This window comes from Dromiciops gliroides, chromosome 5, assembly GCF_019393635.1.
Source record: "Dromiciops gliroides isolate mDroGli1 chromosome 5, mDroGli1.pri, whole genome shotgun sequence".
NCBI classification, from domain to species: Eukaryota; Metazoa; Chordata; class Mammalia; order Microbiotheria; family Microbiotheriidae; genus Dromiciops; species Dromiciops gliroides.
Genome location: NC_057865.1, coordinates 192,023,132 through 192,050,243, shown reverse-complemented (window position 1 = coordinate 192,050,243; position 27,112 = coordinate 192,023,132). Strand labels below are relative to the sequence as shown.

At 37.7% G+C, this 27,112-nt stretch overlaps 1 protein-coding gene across 1 annotated transcript in view; it reads right to left on the bottom strand.

Moving 5' to 3' along the window:
* The window catches only part of GUCY2C (guanylate cyclase 2C), a 93,972-nt gene extending 70,825 nt beyond the window's left edge, over nt 1-23,147 (bottom strand). The window contains exons 1-5 of the mRNA XM_043966965.1: nt 22,887-23,147; nt 18,614-18,720; nt 14,879-14,943; nt 12,176-12,391; nt 4,654-4,775 (exon numbers count right to left, since the gene is read on the bottom strand). Of these exons, the coding sequence (XP_043822900.1) occupies nt 4,654-4,775; nt 12,176-12,391; nt 14,879-14,943; nt 18,614-18,720; nt 22,887-23,100 (724 nt within the window). The 5' untranslated portion in view covers nt 23,101-23,147. The remainder of the gene's footprint in view (nt 1-4,653; nt 4,776-12,175; nt 12,392-14,878; nt 14,944-18,613; nt 18,721-22,886) is intronic.
* Between the last annotated feature and the right edge of the window lie 3,965 nt (nt 23,148-27,112).

Here is a 27,112-nt window from a genome sequence, read left to right as displayed (position 1 = left end):
GTTTATTAAGTATGGGGGGGGGGGGTGACATGATCAGAACTGTATGTTAGGAAAATCATTTTGGTTGCTGAATGGAGGGTAAATTTAAGGCACACAGACTAACCAATCAGGTTATTGCAGTAGTCCAGGAGGGTGGTGCTGAGGGCCTGCTGACTGGTGGCAGCACCAGAGGAAAGATAGGGGCATATTTAAAAGATGTTGCAAAGGTGAAATTGACTGGCCTTGGCAACAGATTGGATATGGGGATGAGAGATGGTGAAGAATCCAGGATGACTTCTAGGTTGAGAGCCTGAGGTACTGGGAAAGGGGTGTTGCCCTCTACAGTAACCGGGAAGGTGGGAGGTGGGGGGAGGTTTGGAGGAAAACATAACAAGTTCTGTTTTGGACAAACTTAGTTTAAGTTGTCCATTGGACATCCAGTTCAAGATTTCTAAAAAGCAATTGAATAGGTGAGACTGGAGTTCAGCAGAGAGATTGGGGAAGGAAATGTAGCTTTGAGAATCATCAGTATAGAAATGGTAGTTAAATCATGGGAGCCGATGAGATCGCCAAGTGAAGTAATATAGAAGGAGAATTGAAACGGATCCAGGACAAAACCCAAAGGGAAACCTTTGGTTAGAGGGAGTGATCTGGAGGAGGATAGGTCTTTCGCACTGGAGTGAGGGTGAAGCACAGTCCAGTGTGGACAAAGCCCTGGCAATGTCCTGAGAAATCAGGAGCAGCAGCAGTAGTCTGGTGGCAACTGAATTGGCAATATCAGCTTTCAGATTTCTTGGGCCACAGCCAATAAGAGGGTCAGACAACTGGATGGAAGGAGACTGTTGCATTGTCCACATAAGAATCTGGGTCACAGTACTCTGCTGTCTTTAAGCCTTAGCTTCTTCAACTGTATTATAAGGTAGTTGGATTAGATGACCTCCAAGGCCCCTCCTTGTTTCATGATGGCATGCTTGCATGAGTTCTGAATAATGGACGATGCTTTCCCAGTCACCAATGGAGTGATACAAGGCTGTGTACTTGATTCCATGCTTTCTATTGTTTTTAGGAACTTTCTTTTCTTTTTTTAAATAGTATTTTTCTCAATTACATGTCATAACAGTTTTTAGCATTCATTTTTGCAAGATTTTGAGTTCCAAATTTTCTCCTTTCCTCCCCTCCCCTCTTCCTAAAATGATAAGCAGTATGATATAGATTATATATGTGCAGTTATGTGAAACATTTTCATATCGGTCATTGTTGTGAAGGAAGAAACAGATCAAAAAGAACACACACACACACACACACACGCATACACAAAACATAAGTGGGGGGGGGGGGAAGAAATAGAATCTGGATTACAGTCCTAGGTCATAGTCCCAGGGCAAGGAGGAGCACTGATATGCTGGAGTTTGCAGTCCCAGGGGAGCAGGGACCCTGATCATAATTCTGGGGTGGGAGAGAGTACATGTGGAAAGACTTACATGAACTGATGCAAAATGAAGTGAGCAGAACCAGGAGACCATTGTACACAGTAACAGCAATATTGCACAATGGTCAGCTGTGAATGACTTAGCTGTTTTCAGCAATAACAATGTTCCAAGACAATTCCAAAGGCCATATGATAAGTGCTATCCACTTCCAGAGAAAGAACTGATAGAGTCTGAATGCAGATCAAAGCATACCTTTAAAAATTTATTATTTCTTAGTTTTGGTGGTTTGGGGTGTGTCTTTTTTTTCATTCTGTGTTTTCTTTCACAACATGAATAATATGGAAATACATTTTGTATGACTGCACATGTATAACCTACATGAAATTGCTTGCCTTCTCAAGAAGGGGGAAAGGGAAGGAGGGAGGGAAAGAATTTGGAACTCAAAATTTAAAAAACAAATGTTAAAAATTGTTTTTACATGTAATTGTAAAGAAATAAATTTTAAATTTAAAAAAAGTATCAAAGGCTTCAGAGAGGTCAAGGAGAATAAGAATTGAGAAAAGGCCATTGGAATTGGCAACTAAGATATCATTAGTGACTTTAGAGAAAATAGTTTTGGTGAAATGATAATATTGGAAGCCAGATTATAAGGAGCTAAGAAGAGAGTGAGAGGAAAATGTAAGCCCCTATTGAAGATAGCCTTTTCAAGGAGCTTAGCTACAAAGGGAAAAAGAGATGTAGAGTGATAGCAGCAATGGAAGGATCAAATGAGATGACATTTATCTGTAACTTTAAATCTATCTTACTCAACTTGATCCATTTCCCTAGCCTGTCAAAATCTCCTTGGATCCTAACTCTGTCATGCAATGCATTAGCTACCCCCTCCCATCTTCATTATCAATTGCTAAATTGATAAGAATGCTTTCTATGGCTTCTTCCAAGTTAATTATTAAAGTGTTAAACACCACAGGGTTGAGGATAGATACCTAGGGCATTACACTGGATACCTCTTTCCAAGCCAATATTGTGCCACCTCTAGTCTCTATGTATTCTCTAAAACTGCCACCCAGACTTGGAGTGTACTCCCTCATTATCACTGCCTCTAAGAAACCTTTATCTTATTTCAAGGCTCAACTTAGGTGCCACTTTCTCCTACTTCCCTCCCACTTTTTAGTTTTTCTTCCCTCCTCAAATAACCTAGCACTGAAGATTGTGTGTAGATATTATTCCCACCTATCCAGTAGAATATAAATTCCTTGAAGAAAAAGGCACTTCTATTTTTGTCTTAGGACAGCTAGGTGGTACAATGAATCATCAAGCCTGCAGTCAGGAAGACCTGAATTTAAATCCAGCTTCAGATACCTCTGTGACCCTGGGCAAGTCACTTAACCCTGTATGCCTCAGTTTCCTACTCTGTAAAATGAGCTGGAGAAGGAAATGACAAACCACTCCAATATCTTTGCCAAGAAGACCCTAAATGGGGTCACAAAAAGTTGAACACGACTGAACAACAGCATTTTTGTCTTGGTATTCCCAACACCTATTACCTAGTAGGCACTGAATAAATGTTTGTTGACTTGGACTATAATAGCTCCAAACATACCAACTGTGCTGTCATCTAATGCCTTCTAATTCTTGTTAATCAGGATAAGAAGGGAGACTTTATCAAAAGTTTATCAAGGGGCAGCTAGGTAGCACAGTGGATAAAGCACTGGCCCTGGATTCAGGAGGACCTGAGTTCAAATCTAGCCTCAGACACTTGACACTTACTAGCTGTATGACCCTGGGCAGGTCACTTAACCCCCATTGCCCCACAAAAAAAAAAAAAGCTTATCAAAGGACTATATCAAAATCTAAGTATATCATGTCTACAGCATTACCTAATATTGACTCTGTCAAAAAGGGAAATTAGGTTAGTCCAGCATAACCTGGTTCTGATAAAGTTATTATGCTGACTTTTAGTGATCACTGTTCTACTTTCTAAGTACTCAGAAACTATCACTTCAATAGGAAGTTCAAGAATTTTTCTAGTAATAAAAGTCAAACACAGTTGGCCTATAATTTACAGACTCTATCCTCTTGCATTGAATTGTTTTCACCATCCTAGTCTCCTGATTTTGGCTACATTCTGTCCTGTCAATATCCTTCCTACACAATTTGGCATCCAGGCCTGAACACAATACCCCATATCTGTTTTGGCCAAGGAAGAAAAACTATGCCTAAAAAAGAAGGTGGTTGTGTGAACTGCAATCTAACACATTTCTGTTAACCTTGAGTTTTTTAAAAACTAACATTTCTTAGTTTTAATTACAACAAAGAATTTCATTATATCAAAATGTATGTCTGGGAATTTAGTAATTCAATTCAACAACACCCTCTCCAACCTCCTACAACACCTTCTTCACACCAATGGCTTCACCTACACTTGCCACAAAATGGGTCCCTTCCCACTCTTTTCCAGTTACACCCTGCTGCCTATTGCCTACCGAAATGACTGTCCTCCAAGCTGAACATCCCCCCGCTATATACACACACAGAGAGACACACACAAACTCTCCTGTTCCAGTTATGATGACCTACCTGACCTCATTGCTCAATAATTAACATATTCTCCACCCATCATACCTTCCTCACCCCAGGGATTATGAACCCTCCAGCCATTATTGTTCATTCTCCACACACCTCCACTGCCCACTGCCTTATTCTCATGCCCCTCAACCCAACCCCCTACACCCCATCATTCCACTCTAAAGCTACCCAACCCTTCCACAGTGCTCCATAGGTAATGAACTTGTTCTCATCTTAAACCTTTTCCTTATGTATAGTTTCTCTCCTAAGAGAATATTGGTCCTTGAGGGCAAGGCTCTTGTGATTTTTTTCTCTATATCCTCAGCATCAAATAAACAGTAGACACTCAAATGTTTATTAATGAAAATATACATGTAATTGATGTTCCATTGGAAGCATTATTTTAGCACATGAAAAATGGCTTTTCCTTCTTTTCTTTGCCAATTAAACACTGAAATTTCTACTTCCTACTTCAGCTGAGATTTTGAAATTTCATTCAATGGTTAATGTAAACAAATAGATTAGGCACAATACCACAAATCATACAAAGTGACAGAAAATCTAAAAATACAAACTTGAAAAAGGTAGCAAGAATAACTGTACTAGATTTCAGGAAAAGTAAATAGTAGACTTTAGAAGAGGCAGTTCTGAAGAAAAAATTGGAAGAGTTTCTTACCATTGCTTTTCCTGTTCTTATTCCTCAAGATTTCATGAAACTGGTCATCAGTTCTCAGCATTTCCTTGAATTGAAGTTCCTGTGAGAAATAGGAAACTCCAGCTTCCAGAGCATTGAGGTACCTGGAAGACAATAAAAATTCTGGCAAACTAATTTGAATTTCTCTGTAACCTTTTACACTCTCAAATTACTGAATTGTTTATTGGATTGCTTTCTAGAGTTTGTCTTTGATAAATAAGTGCAAGGTTAATGTATTTATATACACTAACAGGACCTCGTTATGACAGAAGACACATAAAAGCCCCAAAATGTCAGTAATCTATCCAGGAGAAGACATAATATACCAAAAATATCAACTATCTATCCAGGAGAATGAAGCTTTCTTTAAAAAGAAAGAAAGAAAAAAGGGCCAAAGAGCCACAGTCAGGATCCCAAAAGATTGCATTGTAACTAATGTAAAGGTGAGAAAAGCTTGGGATACAATATTCCAAAAGACAAAAGATAACTTCTTACAATCATGAATAATACTTCTACGAGATTGAGTATAAATATGTAGGAGAAAAATAGACTCAATAAAACAGAGAACATTTAAGCATTTCTGATCTTAAAAAAAAAAAAAAAGCAACAACAAAACCAGAAGCACAAACACAGGAGAAAATGGAAACCTAGAAAAGTAAATAAATTTGAATAATTAGAAAGGGTTTAAATACTAATGGAGGAGGAGAGAAGACAATAGCTCCTTTAAAAGCCCCAAATTTTAAAAGATCACCGAGGAAGCTAAGAAAAACACCTGTGTGGGATCTTGTTCTGTTTTATTTGTTTTAAAAGAGTGAGAAAGGGAAAATAAGAGGAATATAGGAGGGAAGAAATGAGGAACTTACTATTTCTCACAAGTGAAGTGAATGAGAAGAAAAATATACAAACATAAAGGAAGGTTGCATGAAGAGAGTATCCAATGAGCCTTACTCATTTACCAGTGCTATCCTAGTAAATGTTTAACAATCAGTTCTCTGGGGGGGAAAATGTACACAACACACACTTAAAAGTTTAAACATTTTCTCTATCATTTTCTTAAGTCTAGACAGTTAACAAAACAATAAACCAAGTCCTTATGGGTTTGTTCACTTCTGAAGTGCAAATGCTGACACAGAAAATTTAACAAGCAGTTCTGGTGAGTCAGTTCAACCTGGCTCCAGCATAACTCTGAATACTATTTTGATTATATTTAACTAACACTGATCAAATTTCTTCTATTCCAATACCTCTTCTTTGTTGTGGTTAAAAGACATTAAGCAGAGGAATTAAATTATACTTAAAGTCACCATAGGTGTTTTTTAAAGTAATATAAATATGTAATATATATATATATATGCACCAAAAGGAATAGCATTTAAGTATATAACAGAAAAATTAAACCAATCATAGTGACAACTAAAGAGCAAATCTACAATAGTTAGAGACCTCAATATGATTCCTTTCTCACCTGTGCAAATCTAATAAAAAGATGAACAGGAAAGAAGTAAAGACCCTGAATATAATTTTAGAAAAGTTAGAACTCTTGGGATTTCTAGGTAGGAACTGAAAGGAGTACATACACACGTATGGAAGTGGTACATTTTGCTCATGTAGATTATGTTTATGTCTACATGGATCTGACTAAATGCCACTATCAGGGAGGCATGAGTAGATATCTCTGGGATCTCACTCATACTTCTCCACAGAAAACTGTGGAGGGGAATAGGAGACAAGGACTAGCATCCTCTCCTCTCCTCTCCTCTCCTCTCCTCTCCTCTCCTCTCCTTTCCTCTTATCTCCATGTAAAGAAGATACTGGACAAGAGGACATCTGTCACCCTAAATATTGCTAATCTAGGGGATTTTTTAAAATTTAAGCAACTCTTCCTTCTTATTGCTATCCCTTATTAGGGAATAAGTGTCCCAAGCTATATCCAAAGGCTCAACTTCCTTCCCTCCAAATGCCAGCTACACAAAGATCAACATGAGAATGAATAGCAAACCAACCCCTTTCTCCAAGATGAAAGCAAAGAGAAATCAGAAAATGTATGAAGATTAGAATATAAAAAACAATACAGAGAGTGAAGGAGCTCTCCTTCTGGGAGCAAGATATTTTAACTCAACAGAAAGTACTCGGTCTCACACAGGGAGTAATTATCCAAAGATCCTAGTGAAGCAGCTGGAAATCAGAACATCCTCAAGGTACCAGCTCTTCTACAGAATGACTTCTTCCTTGAGTCTTTCCTTTTAGGAGCCTTTTCCTGAAGAGATACTAGAACCATGCATATCTTTGCTCAAATCTGGAATCTAGAAAATGAGAACGCTCCTTTCCCAAATTTTCACTAACTCTGTACCTCAGGCAGGCACAGTGTTAAGAAATCATTCTCTCAGTCTATGAGGAAAGTCTTATACAAATGGTTTAAACTCAGGGTTGTATATGCAAGTAGATAGATGATAGATAGATAGATAGATAGATAGATAGATAGATAGATAGATAGATAGATAGATAGATAGATAGATAGATAGATAGACAGACAGACACAGAGAGACAGAGATTAGCTGGCATCTTTACAAAAACCAACATGTGCTAGGACATAAAAACCTTATAAACATAAGGGAAAAGTAAAAATACTAAACATATATTTTATTGACCACAATGTCACAATAATTACATTAAATAAGTAGCCTTTGAAGAATGGATCCAAAATTAAACAGGAACTAAGAAATTTAATCCTAAAAAAATGTGTGTCAGTGAGAACAAATCATAGAAACTATGGAAAATTTCATCAAAGATAATACCAATAATTAGAAGATGTAACAAAATCTTTCAGATTCAATCAAAGTGACTCTTTGGGGGAAATCCATATATCTAAACATCTGCATCAACAAAGGAGAGGAAGAGCAGATCAATTAATTAGGCATGTAATAAGGAGGGAAAACCTGCAAAAGAATCAACAGGGAGATGGATAGCAATGGTTGGTGGGGAGAGAGACAAGAAACCCTATTGCTGAAAAGAAAACAAAAATTCACAATCAATTCAGAAGAAATAAAGGAAATTATTAGAAACTATTTGCCCAATTATATACCAACAAATATGATAGCTTAAATGAAATGTAAAATAATTTTTAAAATATAATACTTCAAGATAAACAAAACAGAAAATAAGGCATTTGATAAACCAGTCTCATAAAAAGCACTTGAACAAGGTATAAATAACTTCCAAAGAAACCTGGCAATATGGCAAATAGTATCTATCCAAAACCTAAAACAATATTATATGGAAACAGTTCATGAGGACCTGAATTCAAATCCAGCCTCAGACACTTGACATTTACTAGCTGTGTGACCCTGGGCAAGTCACTTAACCCTCATTGCCCTGCAAAACAAAAACAAAAACAAAACAAAACAAAACAAAAGAAGAAAAACCAAGCTGTGATCAGGAGAGAGGAATCCTTATGATCAAAGGAAGTGGAGGTAGAGAAGGAGACAGTTGCCATAAGAAATGTGTGCCAGGTTTCTGGAATCTGAACCAGTTAGAAAATCATACATGAGATATGGGAGAGATGCCATGCTTCTGGAACTGGTTAGAACTGGAGTCATTAAAGTACCTTTAATTTGATTCTCCTCTTTCCCTTCCTCTATTCTGAGTGGTCTGAAAGGAAAGTCTTCCTCCAGGGGCAAAAAGTTGACCCATATTCTTAAATTTGTTTATGACCCTGTGTGTGTGGTTTTTTGTTTGTTTGTTTTTCAGGGCAATGAGGGTTAAGTGACTTGCCCAGAGTCACACAGCTAGTAAGTGTCAAGTGTCTGAGGCTGGATTTGAACTCAGTTCCTCCTGAATCCAAGGCCAGTGCTTTATCCACTGTGCCGCCTAGCTGCCCCATATGTCCCTGTGTTTTAACCATTGAGGCAGTTGGGATAAAGGATGCTAACTACCCTGAATTGTTCATGTACTCCAGGTGAGATGAAGTGATTGGGGAAACTTCCTGGGAAGAGAGAAAGATAGATTTAAAACTGTGGTATTTGCAGTATGATCTCTGTCTGGAAGCTCAGAGTATAGAAAAATAGTTATTAATTCAATTTTATCATTTCCCAGGGAAGCTATAGATATAGATATAGAGGTAGATATGGACCCCATTTGGAGTTTTTTTGACAAAGATACAGTTCCTTCTCCAGCTCATTAAGGCAGACAGGATTAAATTGCTTTCTCAGAAGCCAGATTTGAACTCGGGAAGATGAGTCTCCCTGACTCTAGGCCCAGAACTCTACCTACTTTGCTGCTGAAAAAACTAGGAATCAATCTGACAGAATTTATAGACCAGGATTTCAAACTATATGGCAAGAGAAGCTCCAAACGAGTATATGATTTAGAAATAAAGGGTGACATCATAAAAAATAGAAAAAAGAAATTATCTATCAGATTTATGGCTGGTAGGGAGGGGGATCTCATAACCATACAAGAGATATAGAGAATGATAGAAGGTAAAATAGACATTACATTAAGTAGCTAGGGGAGATCAAAGAAAGAGGAAAAGAATCCATATGCACAAAAATATTTATATCAGCTTTTTTTGAAATCACAAATAAAGAGAAGCTGAGGAAGTGACTATCAACAGGAAAATGGTATGTGAATGCAATGGAATATTATTGAACTGTAAAAAAATGACAAAAATGACCATTTCAGAAAAATCTATGAAGATTATTATGAACTGATGCAGAGCACAGTCATTAGAAACAGAACAATGTATATAGTGACAACATTGTAAAAGCTAACAACTGGGAAAGACTTATGAATCCAACACAATAACCAACCATAATCCCAGAGGACTCAGGATAAAACATATTACCCCATTCCTGGCAGAGGGGCTAGACTCTAAGTATAACCTTTCAGATTGTTGATCATTCACTCTTCCTTGATACTCTCTTCTCTCTAGATTTTCAGGACACTAATCTCTCCTGGTTTCCCTCTTACCTCTCCAACTGCTCCTTCTCTGACTCTTTTGATGCATCATCTTCTAGATCACACCCTCTACTTGTAAGGGTCCCTCAGGGTCCTGTCCTGGGCCCTCTCCTACTTCCTCCCACTACTTCCCAGTATTTCACCTGGTGATCTCATTGGCTACCATGCATTTAATTACCATCTCTATACTGATGATTCTCCAATCTACCTATCTTACCCCAAACTCTCTACTGACTTCCAATCTCACATCTCTGACTGCCTTTCAGATATCTCAAATGGATGTCTAATAGACATCTTAAATTAAACATGTCCAAAACAGAACTCATTATCATTCCCCTTAACCTTCTCCACCTCCAATCTTTCCTATTATTGTAGAGAGCATCACCATATTCCCAGTCCCTCAGGCTCACAACTTAGGCATGATCCTGGATTCTTCACTATTTCATGCCCACTCCCTACCCCACTTCCCATATCCAATCTATTGTGAGGTGGATAAAAGATGAAATGACTGAGGAAACAAAAGTTTGAGCTTCTGAGCACATCAATTTATTAAGCAATTCGTGTCAACTGCCTAATAAATCAGGACCAGGCCTCCTCAGCTTAGGGCTGGATCCCCAAAACAGGGGGAGACAGACAGACTTTTAGGCATTAAAAATAATTAATCAAATAAGACCAATTAATTTTTTTAAAAAGCAATTAACCAGGATACAAAATTAGCTAATTTGATTTCTAATTGGAAGAAAGATTAGTGACTTCCCAAAGTGGGAGGTAAAGAGCAAACAGGTGCAATTCTCTGAAACCACTCCCCCGAGTGTCTATAGTCAATCAAAGAAACATGGAAAGAATAATTAGCTGATTGGCCAGTATGGGGGCAGTTTTCTGATAAGATTTATGGGTTGCTTGAGATGTATAATTGTGAGAAAACTTCTGGCATCAATCTTTGGATCTGACCAGGTGTCCAGCCAGCTTAAGCCAGGTCTTTAATTAAGGGTCTCTAAGAAGCAGATAGAGGTGGTCCAGCTTCTCAGCCACACAGGATTAGGTTCAAACAATGCAGTAAGGTTTTCTCCCAATTCCCACAATTGAATATGGTTTTTTCACAAGACAGAAATTGGACTATATCCATAATTGAATACTGAGCTAGATCCAGAATTGAATGACAAGATGGAGTCAATAGGATTCACCAATTCCTACTACTGATCCTACTTCTGATCCCCTCAGTTGCCAAGGCCTTTTGACTTCACCTTGATATCACCTCTCAAATAAACCCTCTTCTCTCCTCTGACTCTGACCCAACTGTAGTACAGGCCTTTATCACCTCACACCTAGACTATTGTAATATCCTGCTGGTGGGTCCATCTACCTCAAGTCTCTCTTCTCCCAAATGTAAAGAATTAATTGTTATTTGAGGTTTTTATGCCTCGGCACGCACTGGCCTGGGGCTCCTTGTTAAAATAAATCCTGTTCTGTTTTGAGGGAGGCTGTCTGTCTCCTTCCTTGCCCCAATATTGCTGCGAGCCGCTTAGCTAACACGCCCCAACTAAAAATTGGTCCCCACACAATCCATGTGCAATTTAGTCACCAAAATGATTTTCCTAAAGGGCCCACCACTCAGTAAATTACAGTTGGCTTCCTATCACCTCCAGGATCAAATACAAAATGCTCTGTTTGACATTCAAAGCCCCCATAACCTAGTTCCTTCCTACACCTTGTTCTCCCATACACACTCTTAGATCTAGCAACACTGTCCTCCTGGCTGTTCCACAAACAAGGCAATCTGTGTCTTGGCTCTAGTCATTTTCTTTGGCTGTCTCATGTGCCTAGAAAACTCTCCCTCCTCGACCCTGACTAGTGGCCTACTTGGCATCCCTTAAGTCTCAACTAAAATCCCATTTTTATTTTGTTTTTGTTTCTTTTTTTGTTTTGCAGGGCAATGAGGGTTAAGTGACTTGCCCAGGGTCCCACAGCTGGTAAGTAAAATCCCATCTTTCACTGAAAGTCTTCCCTCTGTTAATGATTTACTGTTTATCCTTTGTAGATCTTGCTTTGTCAATATTTGTCTACCTGTTGTCTCCCCCAGTAGATTGTAAGCTCCTTGAGAGCAGGGATTGTCTTTTGCCTCTTTTTGTGTACTCAGGACTTAGCACAGTACCTGGCACATAGTAGACATTTAATCAATATCGATTGATTGAAATTGAGAAATATTTATTTTTGGACATGGATAATGCAGGAATTTGTTTTGCTTAAATTCTTGGCCTTTGGTTCCTCTTGATTGAATTGTGCTATTTTTTTCTACCTCTCTTTGTTATTTGATTGGTATGATGCTGAATAATTGCTTGGGGGAGAAAAACAAGCCTTGCATGGTGGAGATTCATAGTTCTTTAATGTATATAGAAATGGTCATGGGGTGGAGATGGGCAGAGGTGTTTATCAAGTTCAGAATAAAATTTCAATAACAAGAAAGGAGTAAAGCTGGAAGTGTCTAGGCAGTCTAGTTCAATCCTAGAGATGTTTTCTCAGAAGGCAGCATAATGTTAAGAAAACTTACCATAAACATTCCTCTGAATAATTATTGCTCTTTAAAACATAAGCTGTATTCCATGAAACAGTTTTGAATGGCAAGTTATTAATCTTCCAGAAATCAACTAAAAAGTACATCAACTTCCTAGCTGGAAGCAACAATCTGGTTAAAGTTTCTTTGTGGTCGCATGATAATCCAAAACTTCCTGCCGAAATCATGGGGAACTCCAAAATCGTTTCAATGCAAAACGGAGGGGGCCGGGGGGGGGGAACAAGAAGAGAGATAAGTAGTATTAATATCAATTTTATGAAATTTAATTGCAGATCACTTTTAAACCTCATTGGGGATATGTGAATAATTGTTGAAGGATTAAATGAGGCCGTTTAAGCAAAAGTTCTAACTTTTTAAAATGTCCTTCCCATATAGTTGATTAATTTTTTTCAGTTTTATCTTATGTTGTTCTAGCTTAGATAAATAGGAATTGGAAAGTGGGTCTAACCACTACTGTTCCTGTCATAAGAAAAAGTACCATTCCATTGATAGGCCTCACGGTCGCCAAAGTTTTGTAGCTTGTCTCTTTATTCTCAGAATCCTCTCTCTCCTTCTACTTCACGTACCATCTTTCCTAGATCTCCACTCCCAAGTTCTCTAAACACTCCTTTCTTTCTTGAAGTGGCCAAGTGAGAGGAGGATAGGAAAAGGAAGAGAAAGGATGAATGAAATTGTACTTATTTGTACTATGGAGTGAGAGACTGGCCCTACTGTGCCTCTGAGAAGTTTCTGTGACCCAGAAGATCCTTAGTAGCAGGCTGTCTTATGGGCCTCTTCATTGGAAGAATTTGGTTGGTAATTGTGTGAAACTGTGAAGACTTTCCATGTGGAATTTTAGTTGTCAAATCCATTCTACCACCACCACCACCACCACCCCAACACACACACACACACACACACACTCACACAAACACATACAACCTAAAAATATTTTAAATGAGATGATCGATATTAAAAAGTCAACTTTAAAACAGGGGCCCAACATTAAAAAAATTAATAAAGAGTAAGGGAAAGTTTGATTAGGACTTTAGCTGGAAAATAAAAAAAATATTTTATCTTATATCATTGGAACTATGAGTTAATTCTTAGAACAGACAAAAAATTGATCAAGGGTTGATTTTTTTTGGACATTTTTTTTCTGACAAAATTGTATGACAGCATGGTATAACATCCTTTACTTCTTGTTTGATTCTGCATAAGAGTAGGGGGTGGGGCAGCTAGGTGACACAGTGAATAGAGCACTGGCCCTGGAATCAGGAGGACCTCAGTTCAAATCTGACCTCAGACACTGGGCAAGTCACTTCACCCTGTTTGCCTCAGTTCCTCATGTGTAAAAAGAGCTGGAGAAGGAAATGGCAAAGCACTCTAGCATCTTTGCCAAGAAAACTCCAGGGGCAGCTGGGTGGCACAGTGGATAGAGCACCAGTCCTGGATTCAGGAGGACCTGAGTTCAAATCTGGTCTCAGACACTTTACACATTTACTAGTTGTGTGACCCTGAGCAAGTCACTTAACCCCAATTGCCTCGCCAATAATAATAATAATAATAATAATAATAATTTTTAAAAAATTTTTAAAAGATATGGAAAGAAAACCCCAAATGGGGTCATGAAGATTTGGAAATGACCGAGCAACAAAAAAGAGTTTATTGAATGGAGGAGAAGGGCAAGGAGGGAGGGAGTAACATAATACAGACTTGGTTTTGGGTGGAAGATGTACTGGAGTAGTGAGAGTACTTGTGGCAGGCCAGACCAACTCAGTAACCTATTGCAATAGGTCTAGTGTGAGGTGATAGAGAATTGCACCAGGATGGTAGCAGAGGCAAAGAAGAGAAGGAGGCATGTATGAACTAGTTAATATGTCAGAGACTTAAACCTAAGTCTTTGACTGCACATGTATAACTTACATGGAATTGCTTGAGTTCTTTAGGAGAGGGATAGGGAGGAAGGATGAGAATTCGGAGCACAAAGTTTTAAAAATTGCTGTTACAATTTGTTTTTACATGTTAAGGTGGGCAAAATTCTAAATTAAAAAACAAAGACCTATATCTTCTTGGCTTCAAGACCAGCCCTGCATCCCACTATGCCACAGTGAAAGAGCAAAAGGGATTAATTTTTTAAAAAAGAATTGTGAAAGAGAATTCTAAGATATGCTAAAGTTATACAAAGCACATGGAAGAAATAACCATCTTACAAGGGATACCTGAGAGATATTTGGTACCAGGTTGAATCCCACTCCTGGAGATAATAGAGATTAAGTGTTCTGAGATACAAGGGGTATAAATTGCCCCTGAACTTTTTGTGACCTCTGTGTCTGAGGTGTTATATTCAAGTTGGGAGAAGGGCTTTCTTGGCAAATCAGATATGGTCAAAGTTAGAGACTTTGACAGAATTGGGTCCCAAGTCTGAAAAGGAAGAGAAGCTCAGCTATTGAAAGACAAGTTCTGGGATAAAGGTTTATAAAAGATGCAACAAATGTCTTAAGGGGAAGAAAGAGAGGGAGAGAGGGAGGAAGGAAAAAAGGGAGAGAAGAAGCAAGAGAGGAAGAAAAAAAGGAAGAAAGAGGAAGGAAGGGAGGATGGAAGGGAGAGAGGGAGGGGAAAGGAGGAAAGAAAAGGAAGGAAAGAAGGAGAGAAGGATCAAAGGAAGGTAAAAAAGGAAGAAGGAAGGAAACTACTTACTACATCTGAAAAGTGGAATAGGTGCAGGAAGGTCCGAAGAGAGCACATCCCACATGCCCTTCTTCCTGTAAAATATAAGAATACATCAATAGGTCCTTGATCAGCAGCCCATATACTAAAATTGGAATAATACAGAGAAGAATTAGCATATTCATGAAATATTCTATATTTTTGAGCTTTATAAAACAGACAAACAAAAGAATACATCAGTGGGGTAGGAAGGGTCATGGGGTAGACTGGAATGAAATAGACAGCTTAGAAATGCTAGAGTAAAAAGTAGAGAAATGAGAATTATGGTTGGTCGCTTAGCCTGGGAAACAAGTCAAGACATTACAAGTCAAAGAGAGGAGGAAGCATCGTTGTGGGTGACAATAAAGACTCATGATCACAAATCCACATAAGAATGAACTGACCAACTTACGTTGATGTACCAGACTGGAGCTGCATAGTGGAATGGGAATGTTATAGGTAACCATTCCTTCTATAAATCTGTAGGACAGATGAGAGACAGACTATGAGGAAAGAGGAGAAGTCTAGATGAAATAAGCAAGGAGAGCTTCAAAGCAGCAATGAAATGTACAAAATAGGATGAAAGGCCAATGTATTCTTACTGAGTTTGATCCTAATGGCAGGAATAATTAGGATCCTGAATTCTGGAAAGATCAAATGATATGTTTCTGTTTACCAAAAATCTCATATAAAAGAACCAAGTGACATTAGCTATTTTAATTCCAACCACCTCCACTCTGAGCTCTCCAGATAACAGTATGGTCATTTTTTATATGAGGTTTCAATTAGCATTTCAGATGCTCTTTGCTTCTTCTTAATGTAATTTGCCTTAAATCAAGGGGCCTGCTGTCAGGTGAATTCTTCAGTCACAGCCCTATGGTCTAAAACATTGATCTTCTCATACCTGAGATAGAGTAGCATCCTTTTTCAACTAGTTATCCTTTTTTTAAAAAAACAAAATGAAAATTAATTATCTGTTAGTGTGGTTGTATATACAATAAAAATTTTAACATTATTTTAAAAGTTGATATATATTTTGAGCCAAACTTAAGGAAAAATTTGAGGTACTGTTTGGTTCCCCTCTTTAATAATGGCTATCAACAACTAACCTTAATTTTGTCCTTCCATACTGAACAAATTACTTCTTTCTTAAAAAAAATATTTCTTCTCCTAGGTCAAGTTTGATCATTATAATTCCACAGCATTCATTTTTGTTTTGTTTTTCTTCTTGTTCACATTATTGTAGTCACTGCATAAATTATTTTCCTGTTCTTTTTACTTTAACCTGCATTAGTTCATGTAAGTTCTCCCATGTTTCTCTGTAGTCATCATATTCATTGTTTCTTACAAAGCAGTAATATCACATTACATTCATATGCCAAACATATTTAGCCTTACTCTAATTAATGGACCACACATCATTTTGTTTCTTATACTTTGCTTACCGTAAAAAGTGCTGCTCTAAAAATTCCAGTATATATGGGACCTTTCTGTAGTTTACCTTTTGAGGTAGTAAGATCCCTGAATATAGACATTTTGGTCATTTTTAAGCATAATTCCAAATTGTTTTCCAAAGTAGTTTGGCCAATTCACAATTCCAGTAACAGTGTAATAGTGTGTCTGTCTTCTTGCCTCCCCTATGAAATATCAGACGTCTTTTCAATCTTATATAATTTTGGCCAATACACATAGTACAGGTTGAAATTTCAAAAGTTGTTGTCCATTTCTTTATGTAAATTAAAGTTAAATCCAATCCTTTCATGGATCCTAGTCACCTTCTTTCAGAGATTACCCATAATCTCTGAGACTTTAGGACATCTTGAATTCAAACAGTACTAGATTGCTCCTAGGATAGAGAATTGGAATGAACCTTGAAGATCATACAGTTCAAATTTCTCATTTTATATATGAGGAAACTGAGACCTGCTTTTTGAGGTCACTTTTCCAAGGTCACACAATAAAGAAGCAGACCTAGAATGTGAACTTAGCACATATCATTCCAAATCTAGCACTATTACAATATACAATAAAATATAATACAATACAGCTATACCATGCTGCCATGTCTTGCTTCTATCATAACCGTTAAGTGGCCTATTTACCTTACTTGCCATTAAACCAACCAAAAAGGTGATTTTGCCATTTTGTTTAGTGTTTTTACTATCTTCTCTTGCTTCTTTCCCCCACAATATCAAAAGCAGAAGAAAAGATGTTCCAGCCTAATAGTAAACCTCTGCCCTAATGGAGTATTCTCTTATTTAAAAAAAAAAAAAAAAAAGGAAGCCATTTTCCAGGATTCCTTCTCCTAACTCCATTCCTTTGTATAGGCTTTCTCTCATGCCTAGAATGAATTCTCTTTCCACGTCCACCTCTTAGGATCCCTTGCTTCCTTCCAAACTCATCTTAAGGACTCATTGGTCATCTTTGCAGTTTTGTCCAACTCTTTGTGACTCCATTTGGGTTTTTCTTGTTAGAGATACTGGAAAGGTTTGACATTTCCTTCTCCAGCTCATTTTACAGATGAGGAAACTAAGGCAAACCAGGTTAAGTGACTTGTCCAGTGTCACACATCTAGTAAGTGTTTGAAGCCAGATTTGAACTCAAGAAGATGAGTATTTCTGATTCCCAACCCTGTGCTCTATCCACTGAGCCACCAAGTTTCTCCATCTTAAGTGCTATTGCCTACATAAAGCCTTTCTTGATTCTCCAATCTGCTAGGACTTCCCTACCCCAAATTACCTTGTGTTGACTTTATAAATATTTTGTATATATCTATATGTGGACAAGTTGTTTTCTCCAGTAGAATATAAGATCCTTGAGAAAAGAGACTATAGAACTTTTGTATTTGTATCCATGGTGCGTGGCACTTAATAGGTGCTTTATAAATGCTTCTTGATTGAGGGATTGATTTATACCATCACCCCTACATGCGATCAGAAGCCAACAGGAATCTGATTGTTAACTGTGGTATTTACCAACCCCATCAATGGAGACTGCAATCCTTCCATGCCTCAGTAGATAGTTTCCCTGAGTTGCTATGTCCAAAAAAATTCATTACCAAGTAGCCAGCCTTCTGGGGATGAACTATTGCTCTTAGCTGGGTTGTTCCTTTAATGACAGTAAACAAAATCTTGGAAGCTTGGTTGGGTTTGCCAGAACTGACACTGAGTTAGCCTAGCCTTTAAGAACCCTCTCACCTCCACAATAAGATGAAGCATTGAAATCTGACCTTAGTAGAGAATATTGTGTTTATTTAATACAATGGTTTCTTTAGCAACCAAAAACTTTTATACTTATACAAACTTAAAGGTTCAACAATCTCAGTTTATATTACACCAGAAACTCTCCTAAAGGGTCAGTGGCTTATCCAGAACAAATCATCTTAAACCAATGTTTAAAGAGAAAACTTAACAAGTATTTAAATAGAGATTACAAAATTATTTCACTACACATCTAAAACAGAATAGAGGTTTTGAAACACTGGTATTCTCCCCTGGACCTCTGACAAAACATAGCTAGACATAGTAAAAGGACTCTATTCATATTTGAAATAGCTAAATCTACCGCAGACCCTTGTCCTATCCTATAATAAGTAAGATACATTAAGAAAGATATAGATAAAGAAAGTGTGAACCAAACATACCTACCCTATGCCATGAAAATTTACCTCTTTCTCAAAGATAGCTAGTCATTTCTGTCAAAATATAGTAAGATTTCCATACTTACTCTGAGAGACTTAAGAATACCCAAGCCTTCACAGGTGCTACTAGTGCAGTCATTTGCCCTTTGGACTGGATTTGAAGAGTTGCGATAGTAGATGGTCACATTTCTGTCTGTCATCCAGAAATGAGGAGAGAGCGAGAAAAAAAACACAGAAAACTAATGTCATTTCCATTTGCTAATATTAGGAGAATGAAAGGGTTTGGGGTTTTGTTTTTGTTTTTTTTGCTGGCCAAAATATAGCACCAAAGAAAGGGAGTTTTTTTGTTAGGAGTACCAGTCAGATGGGTAGATAACAATGATTTTCCCTTCTTGCCTAAGCTTTTATTACAGCTCAAATTCATTTGAGCATCTAGTAAATCAGATACCTGGTTGGGACAGATGATTGTGATTCTTTCTAGTCACTGCACCCTAGCAGATTGGAGTTAAGATGGTTAGCAGGGGGTAGATAGGAAGCCAAGAATAAGATAGTAGGAAGCAATCTGACAGTGATATATGTAATGGAGAACAGACGAGAAAAGAGAAGAGACAAACATAGCCGGACAGATAAGAGAATGGCAAAGACCCAATACTTACCTAGGAAGCAGCAGAAATGTGGCATAACACCTAGAAGCAAGATCAGCAGCAATAGGTACATAACAGGGAGCAAACTAAGAGAGAGTAGCATGATGACATCATCAAAAGACATCTGCTGCTCTGCAGTGTTAGAGGGCTGAGTTGCCCCTCTACACACGTGACCTAGTCGTATGTGATCCCTACAGTTGTGCTATACATGTGCCTTGGCCAAATGTGTATTTCCGATCATACCACTAATAATGTGTCTGTTTGTGAGAGAGTATATCTCATGTTTATGGAGGGAGGGACTTTCTATTGCCACATTTTTACTCAGCTATTTCATCAAAGGCACTATTAGGTGCCTTTGCACTATTATGTCCCTTGGCTGATCCAGTTAGAGTAAAAATACTGGTGGGGATTTGTGAGCTTTGGTTTTAAGTAGACACCAAACTATGATATAACTTGAATCTGGGATAATTTTTCTGAGAAACTCACCTATAATTGATACTACCCACAGTGCTACCCTGGTAATAGTCCTAAAACTGTTCAATAATCCGAGGTGTGGGTGGAATGGGTACCAACTATAAAGATTAGGAATCTTTGGGCTCAGGAAAATACTTAATGCTCCTGAGTTCAACAATCAACATCACAAGCATAGATTGGGGGAATTATGGTTAGATAACAGTTACTGTAGAAAACAATCTGGAAATTTTAATGAACTGAAAACTCAGTATGAGTCAACAGTTTTACATGGTAGCCAAAATTTTTAAAAAATAATGTTATCTTAGTTTATGTCTCTTTGAAAGAGAACTAGTATCTAGAATAAGAGAGGGGATAATCTTTATATACTTTGCCCTGTTTGGACGATATCTGACCTAAGTTTCTTATAAATTGAAGGGGATTAAACTCAATGATCTCTAAAGTCTCTTCTAGTTCTTGCCTTCTATGAGTTTCTCTTTACTGACTTCCTTGTATGTATGTCTAGCACTTCACGAGCACTTAATAAATGGTAATTAAGTTGAGTTTCTTTTTTTTTCTTTTCTTTTTTTGTTTCTTTTTTCACATTTATTTATCTTATTTTAAATTTCTGGAATAGAACAAGCATTTCCATAACATAGTATAATAAAAAACTGAGTTTCTGGGCACATCTGAGTTTACACTTAATAATTACATAATAGGGGCAGCTAGGTGGTACAGTGGATAGAGCACCGGCCCTGGAGTCAGGAGTACCTGAGTTCAAATCCGGCCTCAGACACTTAACACTTACTAGCTGTGTGACCCTGGGCAAGTCACTTAACCCCAATTGCCTCACTAAAAAAAAAAATACATAATAATTTTATAATAAAAAGAATCCTAAAGTTGGAATCAGAATGCCATTTTGTTAGTTGTATCACAGCCCCTGGCTATAACGAAAGATGTGAAAGCTGTTCTTATCAGAAAGAGATTTTCTAGTCACCGTACCCTAGCAGATTGGCACTGAGATGGCTGGCAGGAGTGAACTATGAAGCCAAGAATATGGTAGTGGGGAGCAGCCCGTGAGAGCAATTAGGTGACAATACACTACAGGTAATGTAGTGGAAAACAGAAAAGAAAAGGAGAGAGGGAGAGGGAGGGAGAAGCCCACACAGAAAAAGAAACAGAGACACACAGAGATAGCTAATGACGTTTACTAGCTGTGTGACCTTGGATAAGTTACTTCATGTCTCAGGTCATAGTTTCCTTATCATAAATCTCCCTTAAGAAAATGTGACAACAGAAAGGTCTTTCCCATATGTGGCATTCTTTCTTTGTGCCTTTGTACAACACATCTTCTACACAGGGAGTATTCTCCCTCTTCATCTTTGTCTTTTGGAATACTTTTGCTTCTTTCAAGGATCCGATCAAATTTCATCTCCTACAGAAAGACTTTCCGGCCCCTTAAAGTTATTAGTGCACCCTCAACCCCCATGAATTATTTTGTATTTACTTGGTATGTGTATATATAAATATATATATATTTATGTGTGTGTATGTATATTTATGTGTGCATATACACATGCATGTATACAGACATGCACACACATATATGTTTCTAGTAGAGTTGCATGTCAAGCAGAGTTTGGGCTCTAAAATCTGCATATAACTAAGAAACCTCATAAAGTAAAAATTACTGCTCTTTGTAACATGCCTCCAGGGTGAACAGACCTGTTCATGTTATAACAGTGTAGGAAAGAGATATCGACAAGCCGGGTACCTTACTTTGAGATAAAGATTGCCTCCAAAGGCTTGGTTGATTGGGCTAAAATTCCAAAGTGGAGATGGCTGCCCCCTCTTTTGCAGTCTTTCTCCCCTAGAACTTCATCTACCACCCACATACATCCCTTCCCCTCATTCTCTCCTGAAAGGGGAGGGATAGCAAGGGTCCTTAGTGTGGGGAGGCTATGCTATGAGCAAAAGGAGGGTTAAGGACAGATTCATATTTCTCCTCTTAACCATCTCATGTTCATGTCAGTTTCCTGAATAGAATGGCAAGCACATTATTTTTTTTTCTGTTTTTCTTTTTTGCCAAATGCCCTGTACTTGAATCATCTTGCTAATTAATGAGTATGATGCAACTCTGCCTTAAATATCCCAGTACTGTATATATTGTTTTTGCCAAAAGAATACAAATCTTTCGAGGACAGGAACTATTCTGTGTTTGTCTTTCCAGTCCCAGTTCCTATTACTGGCCCTGCTGCATCATGGGCATTTAATAAATGCAAACTAAATTGAATTTCTGGGTACATCTGAACTGATACACAATAATTAATCATTTAGGGCAGCTAGGTGGCCAGTGGATAGAGCACCTGACTGGAGTCAGGAGGACCTGAGTTCAAATCCGGCTTCAAACACTTAACGCTTACTAGCTGTGTGACCCTGGGCAAGTCACTTAACCCCAATTGCCTCACCAAAAAAAAAGTCTTATTTAAAATAATAATAATAATTAATCATTTAGAATATACAATCATCTTAAAACTATAAGAACTATGCTACAAAAATAACAATAAGATAAAATGTCTTTATATCAGATGCTTAGTTTCCAAGGATAACAATTACAATATATTTAACCAGCAAATATCTAAGGAAAAGCCCCAAAGGAAATCAGAATTTAGGAATTTTTTTTTCGTATAGACACGATTAGTCTACTGACTCAACAGATAACCATGTGCACTTTAACTTTAAAATCAAGTCACTGACATTTTCTCTAAAAGAACAAAACATCTCTGCATCTGCAGAAAAAAAAAACCTATAAAGATTTCTTCTCCCTCTTCTTCCTCTTTTTTTTTTACTTTAAGAAAAATCTTTGTTATATGAAATTACTCTCTTGGGGGAAGCGAGGAGCAAGGTAGGAAAGGAATATAGGAGGAAAATGTAGGTGCTATAAAAATAAAGGATATCAAAAGAGATTATTTTTTAAAAGAAAAAGAAGGAAAATACCTATAAAATTAGGCATACTGAGGTCCTGGGGCACCTCATGTTACCTCTGGATAGGTCTTTTGCATATAGAATTTATGTGATCTGTTTTGTAAATTAGTCTTCCTCCTATGGGTCTGCTACCTTGACACAAAAGGGTCATCAGGGACTTAGAAAAATTAGAGTAAGAAAAGGAGTAGAAGGTCAGACCTGAATATATGGTAGTTATTTCCACCCCAGAACATAATGCTAGTAAGGAAAAAATGGAGCAGATTCTTTACTGTATATTTACCTTCTCCATAAAGATCATTCACCATTTTCAAGCCCATATCCATAGCTATTTTCAGATTTTCCAGCGATTCCGGGAAGGCTGAGTTATTCATCATCAATACACTGATCCCACGAACGCCATTCCCACAGGCTTTGTTTTCAGGTAAATGCCACCCCCATACTTGAAAATAAAGGAGGAGAGGCCATAAAGCCAGACCCAGGACTAACCTCTTCATGACCCCCTCACCTCAAGCCCATTTCTCTTGCACTCACTCCTCTTGGACTTGGGATTATGAAGGAAAATGGAAATCTCAAAGGATGATCTCCAGCTAGTTCCCTCAGTCTGCTTTACTCCACCCACCTTCCTGGCACTGCCCAACACTCACTTCCAGGGCTCAGAGAACACATATATTAGCAAACCATGAATAGAAGCCTCAGAATGGAAGAAGACAAACCAAAGTCCATTCCGTGTGTTTGCTCATAAAAAAGGTCAGAACCATAAAACAGAAAGATTACTTGGGCCTCATCCAATAAACCTGTACTATATCAATGGTAAGTGGGAAAAGGGGTGGGAGGGGGGAAGTATATGATGAGAGATGCAAAAAAAAAGGGGGGGGAGGGAGGGACTTTACTTTGGAAAGGAAGTGAAGGTCGATGAAAGCATAAATACATTAGCTCTTAGGGTCTGCTGGCCACAGATCCGAACCTAAATCTTAAATTGTCAGTGTCTTCTTGTTGGTGTCAAAATGCGTTGTTTAATCTAGAGCATTTTTTTGCCAAGATATGAAATATTTTGATATTTGTCTTTTAACTGAGATGACAGCAAAAGGAAAATAAGAAAAAAACATTAAACCAATGTAAAACAAAGGATGATACAGTTATGGAGTCAGAGAAAAGCTTAGAATCCATACCTGAGCAGTTTCCCTGACACAGGGACATCTTGCCTTCTTACCCCTTGAAGTATGATATTTTCCCTTTAGACAGATCTAATTCTTTTTTAAAAACAAATTCGGGGGGGGGGTGCAGCTAGGTGGCACAGTGGATAAATCACCAGCCCTGGATTCAGGAAGACCTGAGTTCAAATCTGGCCTCAGACACTTGACACTTACTAGCTGTGTGACCCTGAGCAAGTCACTTAACCCTCACTGCCCTACCAAAAAAAAATTTCTGGAATGTTGAACTAAAATACGTCTTTCTCAAGCATCCACTTCTTGGTTCTGTCTTCCACTGTCAAGTAAAATAAATCTAATACTCTTTCAGAATAATCCTTCAAATACCTATAACCTCATAAATATATTTACCAAGAAAAAATGCTGGGCTTGGAGTCAAGAAGACCTGAGTTCAAATACTGCCTCAGACACTAACTATCCTGTGTGATCCTGGGCAAGTTACTTAACCTCTATTTGCCTCGGTTTCTTCAACTCTAAACTAGGGATAATAATAGTACCTATCCCCCAAGTTGTTATGAGAACCGATACAATAGTATGTCAGCACCTGACACATAATGGACATTTAATAAATGCTTCTTTCTCTCTTTCCTTCCTCTCAAGGTACATTCTCTAGTTCACTTTATCTGTTATCCATGCTTAATGTACTGCTGTGTGAAAATAATAGCTCATTGAGCACCCTAGGGTTGGCACAGTACTTTCCTCACCATGATCACAATCCAGTGACATTGACCTCCTCAATGTTTCATGAACAAAAACGCTTTCTATCTTATCTCCCAGCATTTTCTCTGGCTAGCCTCCATGCCTGGAATAGTCTGCTCCTTCAGCTCTGCTTCCTGACCTCCCTGCCTTCCATTCCTTTACAGGAAGCCTTCCCAACCCCTCTAAATTCTAGTGCTTTCCTTCTGTTAATTATTTCCTATTCAACCTATCTATAGCTTGCTTTGCATATATTTGTTTGCATGTTGTCTCTAGTATTAGACTGTAAACTTCTTGAAGGTAGGGAATGTCTTTTCCTTCTTCTTGTATCCCTAGTGCTTAGCACAGTGCTTGGCACATAGTAGGTGCTTAATAAATGTTTGTTAATTTATTAGTGTTGTGGTGAGTGAAAGATGAAATTACTTTAGGAAACAAAGGTTTGATCTTTCTAGCATATTGATTTATTGTTGTTGTTTGTCCTTAATTCTCAAAGAGGACCATGTTGGGGTGATGTCATGACCTGCACTGAATTGGATTTAAGCAAGGGAGGGTTTAAGTGGTGTAAGGTCACCAACCTCACTCTCTCTTCCAGAGCCATCTGGATCCAGTGGCATGATATACATCAGGACAACTGAAGATGGTCCCAAATGTTTTGAGACAATTGGAGTTAAGTGACTTGTCCGGGGTCACACAGCTACTAAGTATCTGAGGTGAGATTTGAACTCAGGTCCTTCTGATTTCAGGGCCAGTGCTCTATCCACCTAGCTGCCCCATTGATTTATTAAACAATACATGGCATTTAGCCAACAAACCAGTACCAGATTCCCTCAGCTTAGGGCTGGACCCTGATTACAAGGGGTGGAATACTTTTATACATTAAAAAGAATTAATCAAATAAGGACAATTAGTTCAAAGGAAATGACATAACATTAGGTAATCTGATTTCTAATTGGATGAAAGATTAGAGACTTTCCAAGTTGGGAGGAGGAGAGTGAATAGTTGCAATTTCCTGAATTCAGAAAAAGTAGTGTCCCATTTCCCCCAAAATCTGTAAATAATCAAAGGGAACATAGCAATAACAACTGATTGACCAGTGTGGGGCCAGTTTTTAAATGACATATGGATTGCTGGACATGTGCAATTTTTAAAAAAAGATTCTTTACTTTTTTGGTTACATTTTAAGTTCCAAATTCTCTCTCTCTCTTTCCACCCCATACTAGGAAGGCCCTCATTTGACACAAATTTACAAATATGTAAAACCATTCTATACATACTTCTATTTATCAGTTCTTTCTCTGGAGGTGGATAGCATCTTCCTATCATAGATAGTTGATCTGAGTGTTAATAGTACTCAGAATAATTTTGTTATTTTTATAATTATTCTTCAAACACTATTGCTGTTACTGTATATAATGTTCTCTTGATTCTGCTCACTTCATTTTTTTTCATTTCATACAAGTCTTTCCATGTTTTTCTAAAATCAACCAGTTCATCATTTCTTACAACACAGTAGTATTTCATCACAATAATATGCCAAAATTGTTTATCCACTCTCCAATTGATGGGCATTCCCACAATTTCTGGTTCTTTACCAGTACAAAGAGAACTGTTATAAATATTTTAAAATATATAGGTTCTTGGGGCAGCTAGGTGGCACAGTGGATAAAGCACCAGCCCTGGATTCAGGGGGACCTGAGTTCAAATCCAGCCTCAGACACTTGATACTTACTAGCTGTGTGACCCTGGGCAAGTCACTTAACCCTCATTGCCCCACAAAAAAAAAAAAAAACCAAATAGGTTCTTTTACTTTTCCCCCAATCACCTTGGGAAACAGACCTAATAGTAATATTTCTGGGTCAAAGAGTTTTATAACTCTTTGGGCATAATTCCCGATTGCTCTCCAAAACAGCTGAATCAGTTCACATTTATACCAACATTGTATTAATGTCCCAATTTTTCCACATCCACTCCAACATTTGTCATTTTCCCCTTCTATCATTTTAGCCAATCTGATAAATGTGAAATAATATCTCAAAGTTATTTTAATTTGCATTTCTCTAATCAATAGTGATTTAGAGCATTTTTAAATTTTTTCACACTAGTCTGTTTTGAGAGAAGAATCAGAGCAAAAGAAAAAAACACAAGAAAGAAGAAACAAAAACAAAAACAAAAGTGAAAATCAATCTGCATTCAGACTCCATAGATCTTTTTCTGGATGTGGAGAACATTTTCCATCATGAGTCTTTTAGCATTGTCTTAAATCATTGTACTATGGAGAAGAGCTAAGTCTATCACAGTTGATCATCACACAATATTGTTGTTACTATGTACAATGTTCCCTTGGTTCTGCTCCTTTTAGTCAACATCAGTCCACTTCATTCATGTAAGTCTTTCTAGGTTTTTCTGAAATCTGCCTGTAGAGCATTTTTTCATATGACTACATATAGCTTTGATTTCTTCATTGAAAAACTGCCTATTAATATCCTTCAGCCATTTATCAATTGGGAAATTACTCATATTCTTATAAATTTGACAAAGTTTTCTATATAGTTGAGATATAAGACCTTTATCCAAAAAACTGTCTATAATTTTTTTTTCCAAT